The 18404-nt window shown below is 33.7% G+C and overlaps 1 protein-coding gene across 1 annotated transcript; it reads right to left on the reverse strand.

The window, feature by feature from the left end:
• Positions 1-1934: 1934 nt before the first annotated feature.
• On the reverse strand, positions 1935-17711 carry LOC106712397 (E3 SUMO-protein ligase RanBP2). Its single transcript, XM_014504946.2, has 12 exons — positions 17516-17711; positions 17217-17442; positions 11007-16468; positions 10781-10923; positions 9181-10439; positions 8590-8777; positions 8363-8503; positions 8051-8251; positions 7583-7915; positions 7281-7484; positions 5130-5240; positions 1935-2084 (listed from the first exon to the last, which is right to left on the reverse strand). Exons 1-12 carry the CDS (start codon positions 17582-17584, stop codon positions 2040-2042), a joined length of 8382 nt encoding a protein of 2793 aa, XP_014360432.2. The 5' UTR covers positions 17585-17711; the 3' UTR covers positions 1935-2039.
• Positions 17712-18404: the final 693 nt, after the last annotated feature.

Below are 18404 nucleotides of genomic sequence, written 5' to 3' on the forward strand. Positions count from 1 at the left end.
CATCTAACAAGATAGTTTTAAGATATTTCGTATTTGTGAAAATGGCACCATTAAAACAAGTAGCTGCCGCTTCTCCATTGGTCAAAATATGTCGTGAAGATGACATTGTTAGTTATATATTTCCGACCACACATTAAGCTGAAATCCACTAGGGTTTCGTCTGCACTGACACTTGTACTAACACATATTGTAGTGTCTTTTTCTAGTTTTGTCTAGGATAATGGAAGCGATAACAATATTCATTAATTCAAGTGTCACAGCAGTAGTATTCTGAAGATCCTAGCATGAAAAGCGAGAGTTCGTAACTTCACCGATATTTTTTTATTATATTTGAACATCGCTTTTCTCGAGCTTATAGCGGCGCTGCGAATACTTTCCTATTTCGTGCCTGACCCCCTAAAATCTTGTGTAAAAGGAAAAAAGGAATGTATGTAAATAAAAATTACAAGTCATCTTAATTATTTAATTTGTTACTTGATTAAAATTGTTCAATGTTCACAAACTTGCACAAATTAAATGAGAAACGGAAATACTCTATATTTCTGTCAATAATTTAATACATTCCATAAATTAGAGAACAACAGATTTATAAAAAAATATCGAGCGAGCAATCATCCCTTTCTCATTCTAAATGTGAGAATTATTTTAAATGACCTCCTAACAAATTCATACTGTACAGCACTAGAAAAAAGCAGAGATGAAATAGAATCAGATAAGAAATTACAGTAGAAGTACTAGTCATCATAGTACTTGGTAGTAGTATGAAAATACCTACTTCAAGTCGTAATTAAACTCCGGTGATTTTAAAAGAGGTTAAGAATTTTTTTTATAAACATGTCTTTTATGTATTTTAACAAGTACTTGATATATAAGTCAAGTCAAATAGATTATCTAGAAGGGAAAATTAAATATTCATAAGTGATTTCCAAATATATTAATCCAGATATTTGTATTGTAGTTTTAAATTGAATCTAATGATATTTATGAATAATAGATGAAGCTAACAATGTCGCTACAAATGCAGTGCACGCGCTATGACCTAGATTATAAAAAGACCTGATCAATTATATCACTTATAATAATCACAATATATCTTGCAATTCACTTTACAATTACCAACAATATTATAAAACAATAGATTATATTGATCAGATCTCTTAATGACATATCTTAAAATTACTGCAAATAAAAACAAAATTAAAAAAACACAAAATAGGGAAATTATATGACCACAATGGAAATGTTAGGGGCCTCTTGACCTTAATTACTAAATGTATACCTACAGCAAAATAACTATACAGCTCAAAAATTTTAATCAACTTAAACATACTGGTTACTGACCAGATGGTAAAATAAAAAAAATACAGTTTTTATTAATGCGACAGCGCGGGTGGTGAGGTCCTAAGAGTACCTATGCAAAGAACTAGGAAGAATACATTGAGTCCTTATGACGAAATTCCACTGTCTAACACTTGTATCAAAATATTGTTTTTTTTTTTTGCCTTTTCAAAGACAATGAGAGGAATATAATCTTATACAAGTGCTTCAACAGTGGAAATCCACAGTTATGCCACACACCACTATGAAGCAGACATTGGTCTAAACACAAGTTCCCTCGCGCTGTCCATTGTTATAACTATATCTAAATTATGTTCTTTGTGTGGAAATAAATGTTTTTTTTTCTTTAAATATAAGTCAAGTTCGATTGATAGCATTCTCTTTTTATAAATAATACTTAAGTCAATTTTAATGTTCCAAAATGGAAACTTTTCATGTAACTTACTGATACTAATTAAAGGTTACGTTTATAGTTACAAAAACTCATTTGATATTATTTTTATAACTGAGATACTTTAATAAAAATAATTCGTCAAATCATCACAAAATTGGTATAAATTATAATTTAAAATCAAGATTAAAAAATAGATTTGTTAGCTTTGACTATTTACAAAATAATAGAATTGAATACTATCAATCATTTACTTAGGGTTGCATGAATATGTTAATTCAGTATATTTCTTAGGAATTTGTCTAACATTTTATGATTCATTGTCCATCGATGAGCAAGTAGCAGTTTTACTGGTCTGTAAATAAAATAAGTGTTATGTATTACTGAAATTTTACTTTTTACTTGGGATCCCAAAAATTAACATATAACTCGAAGAAACAAATTACTTTGAATGGTGACTTTATCTTTGAAAGCATTGTTTTCAAGTCTTTAATATGTCGATGGGTAGTTGGAATAATGTCGCAATGGATATTGCGACAGTCTTCGGGTTAAGTCAGATTCGGTATCTACGGACCTAAATACACCTTATATATTTTTTTTACTTAATTCTGATGAAAAATGACAAAAATAGAAAAATCACTTTGTACATTAATTGTTTGTTCCTGGTAAACGTTTAGAAAAATATTACTGGAACAATACGGTTATGTTGAAAGTGAAATTTTTGTTTCAATTTTAGACCAGCAATTGTAATTACGGCTTTCTTCCAGGGAATAAATCATGTAAACATTAAACGCACTATACATTACTGTACCTACTTTGATGTTAACAGATTCGCACTAAACATTGCTGTACCTACTAAACTATCGTTGAGTCGTTACTCAATGGCAGCAAATATTAAATCACGCACAAGACTACCAAACTATAGTTATTTTATTTGTATTACTGAAGATAATAATCTACAATAATTATTTTACAATTTTATAGTCATCTGTTCATGATTCGAATTAATGTACCTGTGTCAAAATTTTTGTTTTCTGATTTTTTACAAATGACATGTACTTAAATCATCATCATCATCAACCTGCCCTTATCCCTATGGAGGGTCGGCACAGTATGTACTACTTCTCCATACATCTCTATCAGACGTCATATCTGAATTTACCCCCTTCTTACGCATATCCTCTTTCACACAATCCATCCATACTTTCTTTGGTCTTCCTCTACCTTTATAGCCATCCACATTCAATCTCATTACTTTTTTGTTTAAATGATTATCATCCCTCCGCATAACATGTCCAAACCACGCTAACCTTCTGCTCCTCAATTTCTCGATAACTGGCGCTACTTTCAAACTTCCTCTGATATGCACATTCTTAACTTTATCTTTTCTTGTCACACCACACATCCATCTTAGCATACGCATCTCAGCTACGTGCAATCTTCTTTCATCCGAAACCTTGGTGGCCCAACATTCAGATCCGTACAATAAGACAGGTCTTACGATTGACTTGTAGATCTGTCTCTTGAGCTTGGGTGGCATTCTTGGATCACAAGTCACACCGGTGACCTGTCGCCATTTCATCCAACCTGCATTTATTCGGCTTTTCACATCCCGGTCAACACCACCATCGTATTGGACGAGTGAACCGAGGTACTTAAAATCGGAGCAGGTTGGTAGGTCAACACCATTTAAAGCGATTGGAGAAAATCTGGTCGGACCACCAAAATCGCAGAACAAATGTTCAGTTTTGGTTCTGCTGATTTTAAGACCAGCTCTCTCCAATTTATCTCGCCATTTTTCCAACCTGCTCTGCACCTCGCATTCATCCTCCCCGACAAGCACGATGTCATCAGCATAAAGCATACACCAGGGTGCTTCCTCCTGTATGTCTGATGTTAGCGCATCCATTACCAGGAGGAAGAGATACGGACTTAAAGCCGAACCCTGGTGTAGGCCTACCGAGACACCAAACCTGTCACTATCGCCAACAGCAGACTGGATGTGTGTATTGGCTCGACAATACATAGCACGAATAAGTTGCAGGTATTTCCCAGGCACTCCTTTCACTTTCAAAGCCCACCACAAAACCTTCCTCGGAACCCTATCGTATGCTTTTTCGAGGTCTACAAACACCATGTGCAGGTTTTTATGCACAGGCTATAGGCCTGTTCTCGCAAAGTTGGCGAATAGCAAAAATGGCATCCGTAGTCCCCCGTCCTGGTGTAAACCCAAATTGGTTCCGAGTTACCTAACTCTCCTCTCTTATTCTTCCGTCCACCACTCTCTCCCAAGCTTTCATACTGTGTGACATGAGCTTTATTCCTCTATAGTTGTTACAGATTTGTACATCACCTCTGTACTCTGATCTACTGTCTTTGTAACAGTCATGATATTCCACAATATTATCACGATTTCTATAAATCTTTGGCATGTGGAACCCACGAAGCTGCTGAGGTACAGGATCCGCTACAGGAGTCAAGTCTTTAGACGTGATTTTGCTTTAAATATTTTGGTACCCAATTTTTTTTTTATGTTAAGATAATACGAATGTTGGTTTAGATGAGTTTATTTCCTACAGTTCCTAATAAACTAGTCTTAGTTTATTATAATTAGAGTAGGTACATTTTATAAAATAATTTAATTTAAATAGCGCAAGTTTTAAAGTTAAGCATAAGTACCTTTTTTATTAGGAATTCTTAATTTTCATGGATAATATAAGTAAAAAAGTCTTATAAAGTCACGAATTTGTCATTTTAATTATGCTACTTTGATTCAATAAAAGATTGTTTAATAATAACATAATGCTCTTTTTTCTACCACTTTAAATGATCCATTCTTATATTTCTAGTAAAAAAATAATAATAATAAAAGCACTGTCAATAAAAATAAGATATTCACGCAAAGATAAAAGATTTAAAAAAACATACAGTGATGAATATACAGTAAAATATGAATACCGTCCACAAAACGCTCATCAAGTTCAAGGAATAAGAACACAAACTATGGTTACTGTATCCATCGTGTATCCTATAATACACTGAAAAAAGCTGTAACATATTATTACTGTATCAACATTCATTTTTTTTTTCGTGGAACAAAGCTGTAAGTGGCTATTATGGGAACAACCTTTCGACATAAATAGTAGCAATATGATCTTTACCGATTTTTTCCTATTTGGATAAAATATACAATCTTGTAACTGCAACAGTACTTTAGGCAAAAAATAACGAACAAGGTGACATATAATTTATTTTAAGATATTCAGTGGTTTTATAGTTATTCCATAATTTCATTAAATATTTTTTCCTGAACATTTTCATTTTTACGATTGCGGCTTTATTCCCGGTACCCATCGATGTGTGACAATTAATGTATATAACTTTATAATAGGTGTCTTACCTCGCAACTGTCGTAGAAATAAACGGCCGTTTCGTTGTCGGGGAAGTTTATTGTAAAAGTCTTGTTAACGTCATCGCCTACACCCGTCCATGTGCACGAGTCACCATTGAGCTAGGGAAAGAAATATATCAATGCGCAGTTCTTCGGATGTCTTATCACTTATCGTATACACTTTTACATCGTATAAAAAAAACAATTTCAAACAAAATGCATTCAAAAGTACCATAAAAAACAATCTCAAACAAAATACACTAAAAAGAAACAAAATAATGTCATGAAAACTTCTTTCTTTCTTTCCTCTCTCTTTCAAAAACCCTCTAAACTCTAAAGAAAGTTCTCTTCTTTCTTGTAACATGTCTATATTGTATAATTATTGTTATTTCGCAGTCGGTGTCGGCCGAAGTAAATAGGTGACATTTTATATTTGAGATGTATTAGACATACTTACGTTTATGTCCCTACTTAGGCCGAAACCGACTCCAAAATAACAATAATTATACAATATAGACATGTTACAAGAAAGAAGAGAACTTTCTTTAGAGTTTAGAGGGTTTTTGAAAGAGAGAGGAAAGAAAGAAAGAAGTTTTCATGACATTATTTTGTTTCTTTTTAGTGTATTTTGTTTGAGATTGTTTTTTATGGTACTTTTGAATGCATTTTGTTTGAAATTGTTTTTTTTACGTTACTTTTGAGTGCATTTTGTTTGAAATTGTTTTTTTTACGTTACTTTTGAGTGCATTTTGTTTGAAATTGTTTTTTTTTAAGTTACTTTTGAGCGCATTTTGTTTGAGATAGTTTTTTCTGTTTTGAAGTCGGCTATTTTTTTTTCTTAAAATGTTTGTTTTATTTCTCAATTTTTAGTGAATTTGAAGTTTAATTACAAATTTCCTTAATACGTATAAGGACATAAATAAGACAAATAAAGAAAAGGACTTTCCTATTTAATATGTGTGTACTTCAATTCAAAAACTAATTTAGAATACACCAGATAACCACTTATCCTTTAAACAATGAAATAATTATCAATATCGGTATACAAATTGAAAATTAACGAACTAATACATCGTAGCGTGCCTTTAATTTTGTCCAGCCGCGCGCCGCACTAGCATTTTTCGAATGCGCGCAGTTTTTAATAATTTAATATCTTCCAAACTATTGATCAGAATTACATAGTTTAAAGGCTAATGTAATCTGCATTTAATACTCTAGCCATCAAACATATTTATTTGGATAAGGATTCATATCGAATATAATATAATAGCGCCGTAAGCTTACGACGCTGTTTTTCGTGTGCAATTTAATCGAAGTTTGTTCATAATAACATGGTTTTTGTGAGACATCCATAGATGATAGATATATGCCACCTGAGACTTTTATTTAGCAAATTTAAGGATCTCTAATTACTCGATACATCATTTTAATGTAGGTCATATAGTTTGACCTACGTAAGCCCAGAAAGCAAATTTGTGCTATTCATTGTAACGCGATGTAGCATTTTTCGTTTCCGCGTAATTTTATTCTTACGATATCTCCTAAACTATTAGACAGAATGATATAGTTTCAATTGCAAATATAATCTACATTAAATTCTCTTGATAATGAACATGTTTATTTACATAAGGGTTAATACTGAACTCGAATAATAGCTTCGGAAATAGGGAATGAATTTAATTGATGTTTCTGAAGAAAAAAAATGGTTATTGTGAGAAAACTATAAAAGATAGATATATGCTATCGCGGACTTTTATTTAGCACATTTAAAGAGCTACAATTCGCCATACATCATTTTTATGTAAGTCCTATAGTTTAGCCTACGTAAGCGCTGAAAGCAAAAATGTCCCTAATTTCCGCAACAAATTTTGAAGCTATATTCAAAATCTACTAGTCTTCTAGTTATTTAAAAAAAAAAACAAAAAAATGGGACCCACCTGCAAGCACTTCCTTTCGATTAAAATAATTTTTATCAAAATCGGACCACCAGGGGCCGAGTTTCGCGGTAACACACATAAAAAAAAAAAAAAAAAAAAAAAATACAGTCGAATTGATAACCTCCTTCTTTTTGAAGTCGGCTAAAAAAATATCTTCGTCTTCCAAATATTTCCTAACTTTAGCTATGGAGAAAAAAGTAATAATTAAATAAAACTCTTTTACCTGGAATTCGGTATCGATAAATATGAGCGTGTCTGCGAGCACTTCGCCCGTGTTCATGTCAGTCACGAGGATCTTGGGCGAGTACAAGTTCTGGTCAAACAGCACTTGTATGTTGGCCTGCGCGCAGCTCTCCCGATTGCTGCCTTTTTCTACTATTGCTTCACCTTCACATGAAAAATATATCCCTGATTCATCTTCTTCTTCCTGAAATAAAATAAAAATCATTATAATATTACCTAATAAAAATACAAACATAATCAATTCCTGGAGAGAATAGACTACTTTAGTCTTTAATTCCTTACCTCATTGTATTCGTCAGATTCATCATGTTGGTAATGATCGTAATCCTCATCCTCTTCCCTGTACTCATTTCCTTCATCCTCTTCCACACAATAACTATCTTCAGCCTCTTCAAAGTGGACCTGCTTAGTTTCCATGACAGGTTGATTGTTGGTTTCACTTGCAGCGGAGCCATCTTTATCTTCTTGGATACTTGTCACAGCCAAATTCTCCGCAACCTTTGCCTTATGCTCAGCCTGAGGGACATTGGTCACTTGTAATGGAACAATTTTTCCTTTTGCTTCTGCGGTTTCTTTTTCTTTTCTTATTGCCTCCGCTGCCGCAGCTTGTAATGACTGAAACAAGAGTTTACAATGATTTCTGTACTTTTTTTATTACTTTTTCACAAGGGTGAAAAATAAGGATGTAGTTTGGTAGAAAATTGTATGCAAATGTTAATTTAATTAGCAAGATTTATGTTAATTACTCACTCGAACACATTCAACAACTTTGTCATGGAAATTAGTAGCGATAACGGGCGTTTTGAATCGCACGGCCAACATCTCCTGCTCACCGGCCGCATTCTCTTCACCGTAGTTCATTCCGGCCCAGGTCCAGGCACGGTTTGAGTTCTTCATAGGCAATAATTGCAAGTCCATGAACAGCAACATGTTGAGTACCAATTTATGCACCTGTTAATATGCAACAAATATAGATTAAGAAAGTTGTACAAAGTATGTGACTTGCTAAATTAAAAAATCAACTTTAATTAGTATGAAAATACAAAAACATATTAAAGTTACCTGTTCTCGTCGAAGTAGGAGGCGATAGGTCATCTGTTTAGGATGAAATAGTACTTTGATCTCACCGACGCCACGCTCTTTCCACTCTCGACCTTTTTCGTCATATCTAAATAATTTACAACGTTCACCAAACAGCTTGACCTAAAAAAAAAAAAATTACCATACAATTTTGTAAGACGAAAAGTATAAAGTAAGTAACATATTTTCTACATAAAACAGGGGCTTACCTCGTCTTCTTCACCTGTAGTCACAACAATTTTAGCTGGCAATGGAACAATTGGCTCATAATGAGGATCATACTCGTCTGCGACACCCCCTTCATTCTCACCATCTACATTATCTAGTGATTTATCTTTATTCACTTTACTGGTAAACAATTGTTGGCCAGCTCCTTCCCATTTGAAATCTGCTCTCTCTGTAAAAAAGTTATAATAGTCAAATACAATCATTTCATGAAGAAAAACTTTAACAGTGGACACGGAGACATTAGCAACAACGTCTGTTACACGAATGGGCCGTCTCGCCCGGTGTAATACCACGATTACACAGAAGACAGGCCTGAAGGAGAACCAATTCCAAGTTTCGTTTGACGAGTGTGGGTGCTGGGGCCTAATTTTAGTCCCCTTTCCATTCCCACCCTTTTTTGTCAGGAAAGGATGGGGGAAGTGGATTTGAAGGAGGATGAGATGTATAGGAAGGGTATATATGCTTTTTCTGTGCGCACCTCCTCCGTCGATTAAAGAGAGGCAATGCATCTGTGATCAACGGTGGCCGCTTGTTGCTAGGGGCAAATCTTATGATAAAAAAAAGTAACTTACGTTGAATATTAAATCCAGAGGCATTTGAAGATAATGTGGCAAATGACAAGTCATTATCAATTTTTAAGGCTCCTGTCACCTTATTCTCTTTGTCATCTTTAGACGTAGCATTCTCTTTTGATTGAGGTTCTGCCACGGCTGCTATTTGACCGGTGTTATCTTTAGGCTTGGAGCCAATGGCCACAGGCTCATTTGAGCTTTTCCCGAAAATACTACTAAAAGTTTGACTCTGTGTACTGAAAGGACTAAACTGGCCCAATTTTGGTGCATCACTTTTTAAAGCAGATGGACCAAATATACTTCCTTGACTCATTCCACTGAAGAGGTTAATGGGCTTTTGATCATCTCCAAAGATTGATTTGATTTCAGAACTTTTTTGGAACAAGTCTTTCTTATTACTTGACAAATCAAATATTGATTTGTTACTAGATAAACCTGCCGATGCTTGAATAGGTTTGTTATCAACTTCTATATCTTGGTTTTCTATAGATGTATTAATCTTTACTGTATCTAATTTAGGCGGAGCTAAAATAGATTTCTTTGTGGCTGATGATGGCTGAGGATTAAAAATGTTTGAAGTTCCAAATGTCAACTTCTGTTCAGATAAGCCAGTGTTAGACTTGTCAGTTAGCGTATTGTCTTTGCTTGTAATATTACTTGTATTTACAGTGTTGGAACCAACTGCTCCTAAGGGAGTACGGAAAATAGAAACATCAGCAGTTTCATTAAAGTTGCTTGGAGTACCATAAGACGAATTTGTTGGACTTTGTTTGGAACCTTTAACAGGAGTGGAAATATTGGTTCCTGGAACGCCTACAGCAGTGTTAGATAACGATGTAGTTGTAGAATTACATGTTACGTCACTTGCAACATCTTCGTCATTACAACCTCGACATCCTTGACAAGGGGGCTTACTTTTGTAGGTGTAAAAATTTTCAGGCAGTTTAAGCTCTATAGCTTTTTGCTTGTCTTCATTGGAGGCCTGTATTTCTCCCACGAAAACAACGTCGTCAGTCTCCTTCTTAGTACTATTGTATTCGGCTTGAGAATCACAAGCAATATCAACGGCGATCTTGAATTTCAACGCATGTTCGGCATTTGGAAACTCAAGGCAAAAGTTTTCTACGCGTGATTCACCTTCGCTGCAGTCGTTAATAGTTAAATGCCAGGTTTTTTCATCTTTTGACTTGCATTTAATTTCAGACGTCAAATTATAATTGAAGCAAATGTTCGAATCTTTGTCTTGGCGCATTATTATTCTGAAAATATTCATTGAAAAATCATGTAATTAATAATTCATAAACACTTCTTAAACCTAAAACATATTTTTAATGGGAATTTGAATATGTAATGACCAGCTGTGCCCGCGACGACGTCCGCTTGGAATGGTGTTTTTGGAAAGCATAGTAGCATATAACTGTTTCAACCCCTTACAACTCTTTTTTCGCATTAAAAAGTAGCTTATCCTTTCTCAGGCTCTAGGCTATATATGTATTCAATTTCATTTAAATCGGTTTAGTCGTTTTGGCGTGAAAATGCGACAGCATATATAATATTAAAGTAAAGTTTTCACTGCAGAAATAAGCTAAATTTAGATTACCTTAACTTATTGTTCTCTTTATGTTTTAATATTTTGACTATGCCAACTCCATGTTTTTCCCATTTACCTGAAATGAACTTGTACAAGTTGGCCCTTTGTCCGAATATTAAAATCTCATTTTCTTCTTCACTAACATTGTCAACCTGAAATTATCAAATAAAGTGTTAAACAGGATCAAAATCGTATTTTTACTGATTAACAAATTGAACTTTATTCTAGAACTTACCTCTTTTAGAATACTAAATGGGCTAGAGGGAAGTTTTGCTTCCTCTATAGACACAATTTTATTTTTCTCAACATCTTTAGACTTATCTTCAATTTGTGGAGGTTTATACGTAAATCCAAAACCTTTTGCGACATTAGTGTCATTTTCATTTGTTTTTGGAGTAGAAAAAACTTTAGAGTCATTATTTTTAATGGAAAAATTTAAAGGCTGTTCTTTTTCAACTGATTTCGATGCACCGAAAACGTTAGTATTCGTCTTTTGGTCGCCAAAAGAAATCACACTAGGAAAGCCAAAGGTAAATTTTTGTGTGGTATTCGTGCTAAACAAATTTGTTTCACTTTTTACAGTCTTCTCATCATTTACATTATGAGAAATACCAAAAGTAAATTTGGGACTTGAAACATTGTTTGTAAATATTGATTTATTTTCTTTTAAGGCAGCATTCTGATCAATTAATTTGTTTTCTTTGGCTAGTGTATTCTGATGTCTGGGTTTGTTGCACGCGCTACATTCTGTTACGTCACTATTGTTTCTTACTAAACACATATCACATTCCCATGAACCTTCCTTAGGTTTAAATTTATCCCCCCAACCCGAAAGAGCGTTATTTGTCTTAGGCATTACAAAGCTGTACTGACTCTCATTGTTAGAAACTGGTTTAGGATCGGCATTTGATGTAGGTTCTTTCGGAGTATTACAAGCGCAACACACTGCTACATCTGGTTTATTCTGGATATAACAAGTTTTACATTCCCAACAACCAGCTTTAGGTTTAAACCTATCACCCCAACTAGATGATTTATCAATTTGAGGTGGGTTTATTTTGTCGCCGTTGGATTGATTAATTATTTTTTTATCTTCATTCTTTCCTTCTTTAGGTGTTTTTGGATCGTCAATTTTAGAAAGAGCTGACATAACTGCGTTTAGAAATTCATCACAAATTTGTACCGTTTTGAATCGCAAACAGAAAGTTTCAGCGACTAATTCTCCCTCAGAGAAGTCTTTGGCGCACCATGTTACTGCTTTATCCATATTTGGCATTTTCTGGAAAGTCATTTCTTTGCTAATAGCATGATTACAACATACTTTCATGATTTGTTCTCTTCTCATTAAAAGGCGAATTTTTTTATTATTATCTTTGTGCATCAATAGTTTTATATTTCCAAGACCTCGTTCTTTCCATTCTCTGGTTGATGAATCATATCGTAATAATTTTGCACGGTGTTCAAATAATACAATTTCATCTTCTTCGCCAGTTTTTTGATCAACTAAAGCGGGTAAAGGCACTACAGGTTTGAAGTCAACTGCAGGTTCAAATTCTTCAACAGTATCGGAAGTATTCAATTTATTACTTTTTTCCGTTTGTTGCTGATTTTGATCAACTGAATCAGTTTGTTTTGTTGTGGTATTAAACAAGTTGGAAAATTGTGTGCTGGTGTTGGGTTTAAATGACAAACTACTAAATACATTACTTTTAGATGTTTGTGGTGCTGTAGGTGTATCACTCGAAGACACATTATTGATACTTTTAAAAGATGGTGTAGACGAAAATGTAAAACCGCCAACAACGGTTTTATTTTGATCCAAATCGACTTTCGTATCTTGTGAATTTTCAGGTAGTTTTTGATTTATATTTGGGGTACTTTTTGTAGATGCTATAGCGTCTTGCCGAGCCTTTTCAAATGTTTCGTAAAACAGTTTCGCAATTTCAGCAGTTTTGAATCTTATGCAGAATTTTTCGAATATAACAGTTTCTTCTGCAAAATCGTTTGCAACCCAAAAGTAAGCTTTAGTTTCATTCATCATTGGTTTAATTTCCATTTCAGGCAAAATTATGTGATTAGCACAGATTTTATGAATTTGTTCTCTTCTCATTAGTACTCTGACTTTGCCAGACTTTTTGTGCTGCAACAATTTCATTTCACCAAGACCCCTTTCTTTCCATTGCTTATCAACAAATCTGAATAATTTTGCTCTTGCGCTGAATATTGCAACTTCATCTTCTTCTCCAGTTGTCACCTTTACCTCAGCCGGTAAAGGTATGATTGGTTTGAAGTCGGGGCAAGGATCATAGTTCTCTACCGAAGTGTTACTTTTTTCTGACAATGTTCTTGATTTGTTAAGAGAAATATTGGGCGATGAATCAAATGCAACAACGCCGACTGCATTAGAATTGTCTTGTGAAGAGTTATTGAACAGACTGGTAGGTTGGGTATCGGCAAATATAGATGGATTCCAAAGAGACGAAGATTTTGTAGTGACAGCTTGTTTATTCATCCCTTGCATTAAACCAAGCTTTGGGGGTGATAAAGTCTTACTTTCAGTGGTAGTTGGCATTGGTATCTGATAGTTATGAGGACTTGCCTTAATGTGCTGGGGTGGGACAGTTACGCTTAATACTGGTGCAGGTATAGCAGCACTGGTAGGTAAAGGATCTGATGAAGTGATAACAACATTCACGGGTAGCGAACGCGAGGGTTCTTTAATATCAACAGAATGGGTTGGTTTTAAAGTAGGAACTGTTGTAGACGAAGATGATTTGGATACGGAAGTTGTTACTATTGTCGATGACAACAGAGGTACTGTAGACACCATAGGTATCGTCGACACAGATGGCAGTGTAGATGCAGACGACATATTAGGAGGAATAAGATGGGCATCAAGATACATTTGATCTGGTGTTGGATATACATTAGGAAAGTTCATCTGACCTCTAGTAGGGTCAAATAATTGCGCTCCTGGTACAGACTGTGGTTGGGTAAATTGAGAATACTGATTGTATAAGCTGTATAAATTTTGCCCGTACATATGGTATGGATTAGATGACATTGGGAATGGCGGAACAAGACGTTGCGTGAAGGGTGGAATAACCTGGGATGGTGTAAATGGTATGTGCGGCGTAAATGTTGTAGCGCTCTCGGATGTTCTATAATTTTCATCCAAATTATACAAGTCATTATCATTTGATGTTGACTCAGAAGATCCTTTCTTCAACTTAAATACTTCTTTCTTTAACTCAGCTACTTGTTTCTTTAATTCTACGACATCTTTACATTCGTTTCTGCATTCATCTATTTGACCTTTAACTTGGTCAATTGATATTTTAAGAAGTTTAAATTGTTCAGTAGTATTTTCTGTATTTAAATGAATAGTGTTTATTATTTGATTTCCCATTGTATTATTTTCTTTAAACCATACTTTCGTTTGTTCCATGAATTCGTTAATCATTGCATCTCTTTTTTGCAAATTTCTTATGTGTGTTTCAATTCTTTCTAAATACTGATTATCTATCCTATTGTTTTCTAATAATTGAGAGTCTATTGCAGATCGATAATTTGTAATGTTAGCTTGCGATTGATGTTTAGGCGTAGAACTAATGTTTCGAAAATGATGGTTAGGTCGGATAGAAAACTGTTCATTGGTAATCAAGGAAATATTTTCGTCGGATACATACTTCCCTTCTATGTTGTTAACATGAGTAGAATAGTCAGGATCGACTTTATTTATACAAGCTTCTATGTCTTCAATCAAATCTTGTGTTTCAGTATATAAATTGTTACTTTTAAAAGCATCAGTTTGCTTTAATTTATCCAAAGCTTTGTATGCAAACTGTTTAGATTTCAATAATAATGACATACATTTTGAGTCAGCTCCCGTGTCTCTTGAGTTGGCTATTTCTTCTAAGGCAATTCTTTTGTATGTTTCGCCTAGATAATAAAAGGCTTTGGGGCTTTTTATGTAAGCTAGCAAATCAATCACTTTTTCAAACTCTCCATCTCTCAGATGTATGAGAGCCACAAAAAGCTTGCATTCTTCAATTAATGTGTTAAGTTCTTTAGATCCAAGGTCTGAATGTGTATAGTCAAAGATACGTTTTTTAGGAACTTTGACAACAGTATTGTTTTTCAGCTGATTCAAGAGTGGTATAGCTGCTGAGTAATATAGAAATGCTCTCATTTCCAATTTATTGCTTTTTTCTTCTTCAGTTATTGCCTTAGCTTGCTCACTAAAAATTCGACCAAGAATGCAAAGAAGCTCCGGATCTAAACCATGGTTATCTATACACCTTACTACTTCAATTCCAGCACTTAATGTTGCACGGATATCAGTTAATTCTGTACCTAGTTCGTTTTGACAGAATTTATAAGCACAATCCCACCATTTCATTTGTGTAAGACTACAAAGTAGATCAGTAATATTGGCTGGTATAGTGCATGGTTTATCATCAGTAGCATATGATTTTTGATTGTGTTTTTGTTTTGCTGACAATGCAGCACAGTAAGCAAAAGCATAAATATCTATCTTGCTGAGGGCTTCTGGTCCACTATTAGTAACAGTAGGCATTAACATGTCAAAAAGAGTACATTTAAACTCAGATAATTTTTTGTAATTCACTAAAATCCAAACAATATGATGTAAGGAATTTGGATATTCTCTTTGAGCATTGTCATCATAAGCCTCAACTTCATTTCTTCTTGGTAACCTGATTGCAGGAACGTGAAATGAATTAGATGTAATGTGAGAAGTCTTAATTTTTGCTTGATATTCACTTATTGGATATAGTTTTTTGTATAGTTTTTCTTTCCATTCCGAGCCAGAACAGAACTGTGATATTTGATCTAGGAACAGTTGACTTTTATCCTGACAATTTGAGAGTAAATAATGCCCAGACTGTGAACATCTATAGCTACCCTCAACATACCAGCGTTGAACTACCTTTCTTTGTTTTTCTGGGGCATGGAGAAGCCAATTTACTTTAGAATCCATTGGAACTGTTTGCCAAGCAATTAGCATTAAAGGATCTGCTAGTCTAGTACTTTCCCTCCAACTTATTAGGTCTTTTTTCGCCTTTTTAAGTAGAAAAGTTGCTGTATGCAAAGCCAACTGGCCTTTGTGATGTTGTAAAAGATAAGAGTGAAACTCTGAATGTCCACTGGGCGCACCAACACGAGCAACATTTTCTATTGCTTGGTCATAATGAAAAAGCAAATCATTACATTCAATCAAGCTTTTTGATGAACCACTGGGTGTGTCTGTAAGACTTAGGAGGCATAGCCTCTCTTTAACAGTTAGCAAAAGTAATTGGTATAACCAATCTTTTGAGTCAAAAGTGTAATTCTTTAAAACTTGGGAAATTATTTCATACCAATCATTGTTTAGCGAAAAATAATTTTTATCAAATTCTACATTGCAACTGTGTTCAAATGCATCTTTAACTTGATTAGAATTCAGGTAGTGTTTAAGCAAATGAGCATGAAGGAGTGCTTCCTTTGGCCTTTCCACAAGCTCTGCTTTTAATAATTTTACTAAAGCTTCTGGGTCAGGGTTAAATTTACTTAAAAGTTTTTCTCTAAGTCGAAAAGTTGTTGTATGTCTTGGGAAAATAGCTTCTGCTTTTTCACACCAATACTTAGCACGTCCAGGATCAATGGTAACTTCATCATCAGCAAGCAACTCGCAAACTAAAATAAGGATTTTTATTTATTACTCATCAATCTTTTTCTTTAAAAAAGTATATTGACTTGAACTTCATTATGCATTATAAAAATATTTTTTTCTCTCATTTTACAAGCCTCTAAAAAAATACATTTGTTTCAAATAGCACAAACAAAGCATCTTCCAATTCCCTAGTAAATAACTCAAATCTTAAAACTGCCAAAAACAAAACACATGTAACGTTTATTTTTGATTTATTTTACTTTCATTCTTTTACCTTTCGTGAATATGTTTGCTGTTTACTTGTGTGGTAATAAAGCAAATATATTGGAATATTTAGCATAATATTCAAACCCTTATTTTAATTATTAAAAAAACTGTTCATACATAATTTCAAAACAATGATAGCAGTAATAACCAATTGTATGACACTTATAGAGCAACAGAACCAATCCAACATTACTTGAAACCAAATCACAAGAATTTGTAAACACAATTTCTTTTTTTCATTTATTTTTATATCTTCATCTATCAATACTGAGTGTTTGATTAACTAATTATCTTTGCCAATAAGAACTTTTAGTATTACAAAGTGAAGGTACATAACCTATATAATTTACCCCCCCATGAGACAGCAATATCTTATTGTGCACAATGCCATAGCATGCATTAGAGAGATAATTAAATTATGTTTATAAGATCAATAATAAAAAGATTATAAATGAAAATTTATGAATAAATGAAAAACTCAATAAAATATAATAAAAAACTTACTGTCAAGGATAGTACTTGTTTGTGTTGGATCTATATCAAGTGAAATTTTGTATTGCTCGAGAGCTTTTTCCTTTTGTCCTGATTTTTGAAACGCCTGTCCAAGTAGTTTATGCGCGGCGGCATTTTTATCTTTGCATGTAAGGTATTGTTCGACGTATTTTACACAACTTGCATAGTCCCCTACATCGAAATATAACCGAGCGATCGAATATGCACGGCTATTAAACTGCAAAAAAACGACACATTAGTAATTTCAATGAAACTAAAATCTAAGCCACAAACGTGTATTTTCTACATACCTCTTTTAGTGACAATTTTGATGTTAACGTTTCCACGTGTTTATCGACGTCCTTTTTACTTCTATACATCTTCGCAGAATAGTAATGACACGATTTAAATATATCAATGATATTTTTCAATGAAAACTAATAGCGTGGATGCAAAATCTACAAACGGTCACAAACTTTGCCTTCATCATTATTCTAGAGAAGTTGTTACAGCATGAATCTTTTATTAAATAAATGATTGCCAGTATCGGATCCATCGGATCGGTATTCAATATCATTCGACCGTCGGCGACAGATTCATGCAAAAACTTTTATGTTTTTTGAAAAGATTTCTCATTACAATTTTACATCACATTTGTATTTTAAATTGTATAATACAGGTGATATATACAACACATACAATTAATAATTTTTAGAGTATTGATGTGAAACATCTATAGGCTCACTTGTAAACCGAATTGTTGGCGTGGCGACGCTTGCCGTGGCGACGGGTCGCCACGCTTTACTAAGGTATACATATATGTTTATTTTATTTTAATAATATTATCTTTTAGGCATATTACTTGTGCATACACGATGTTTCACATCTGCCAGGCGTCCCATGACGGCTCACATATTTTTTGTCTTTGTTTATATTAATTATTTATACATAATTTTATCTAGTAATTTAATTAAAAGACGAAAAACACTTAAAGAATAACGTTAAAGTATTAAAGGTTTAGAAATAAAAATGACAATAATCTGAAAACTTGAAAGCTGAATTTTCATTTTTAGTTTACCATTGTACAGTCAGCTTCATAAATATAGTGGCAGCCAAGATATCCAAATATATAGGAACACCTAAAGTGATCAATTATATAAGTACAACCAAAGTTATCAAATTAATTGAAGCATCCACTCT

The sequence above is a fragment of the Papilio machaon genome, chromosome 3 (genome assembly GCF_912999745.1).
Source record: "Papilio machaon chromosome 3, ilPapMach1.1, whole genome shotgun sequence".
Lineage (NCBI taxonomy): Eukaryota > Metazoa > Arthropoda > Insecta > Lepidoptera > Papilionidae > Papilio > Papilio machaon.

Bases quoted from the DNA above. Each gene is read 5' to 3' on its own strand.
- LOC106712397 (XM_014504946.2), bottom strand. From the start codon at position 17,584: ATGTATAGAAGTAAAAAGGACGTCGATAAACACGTGGAAACGTTAACA. The intron at 10,440-10,780 runs GTAATCTAAATT...GAATATTTTCAG, and splicing joins AAAGAGAACAATAAGTTAAG to AATAATAATGCGCCAAGACA. The intron at 8,504-8,589 runs GTAAGCCCCTGT...TTTTTTTTTTAG, and splicing joins CTACAGGTGAAGAAGACGAG to GTCAAGCTGTTTGGTGAACG.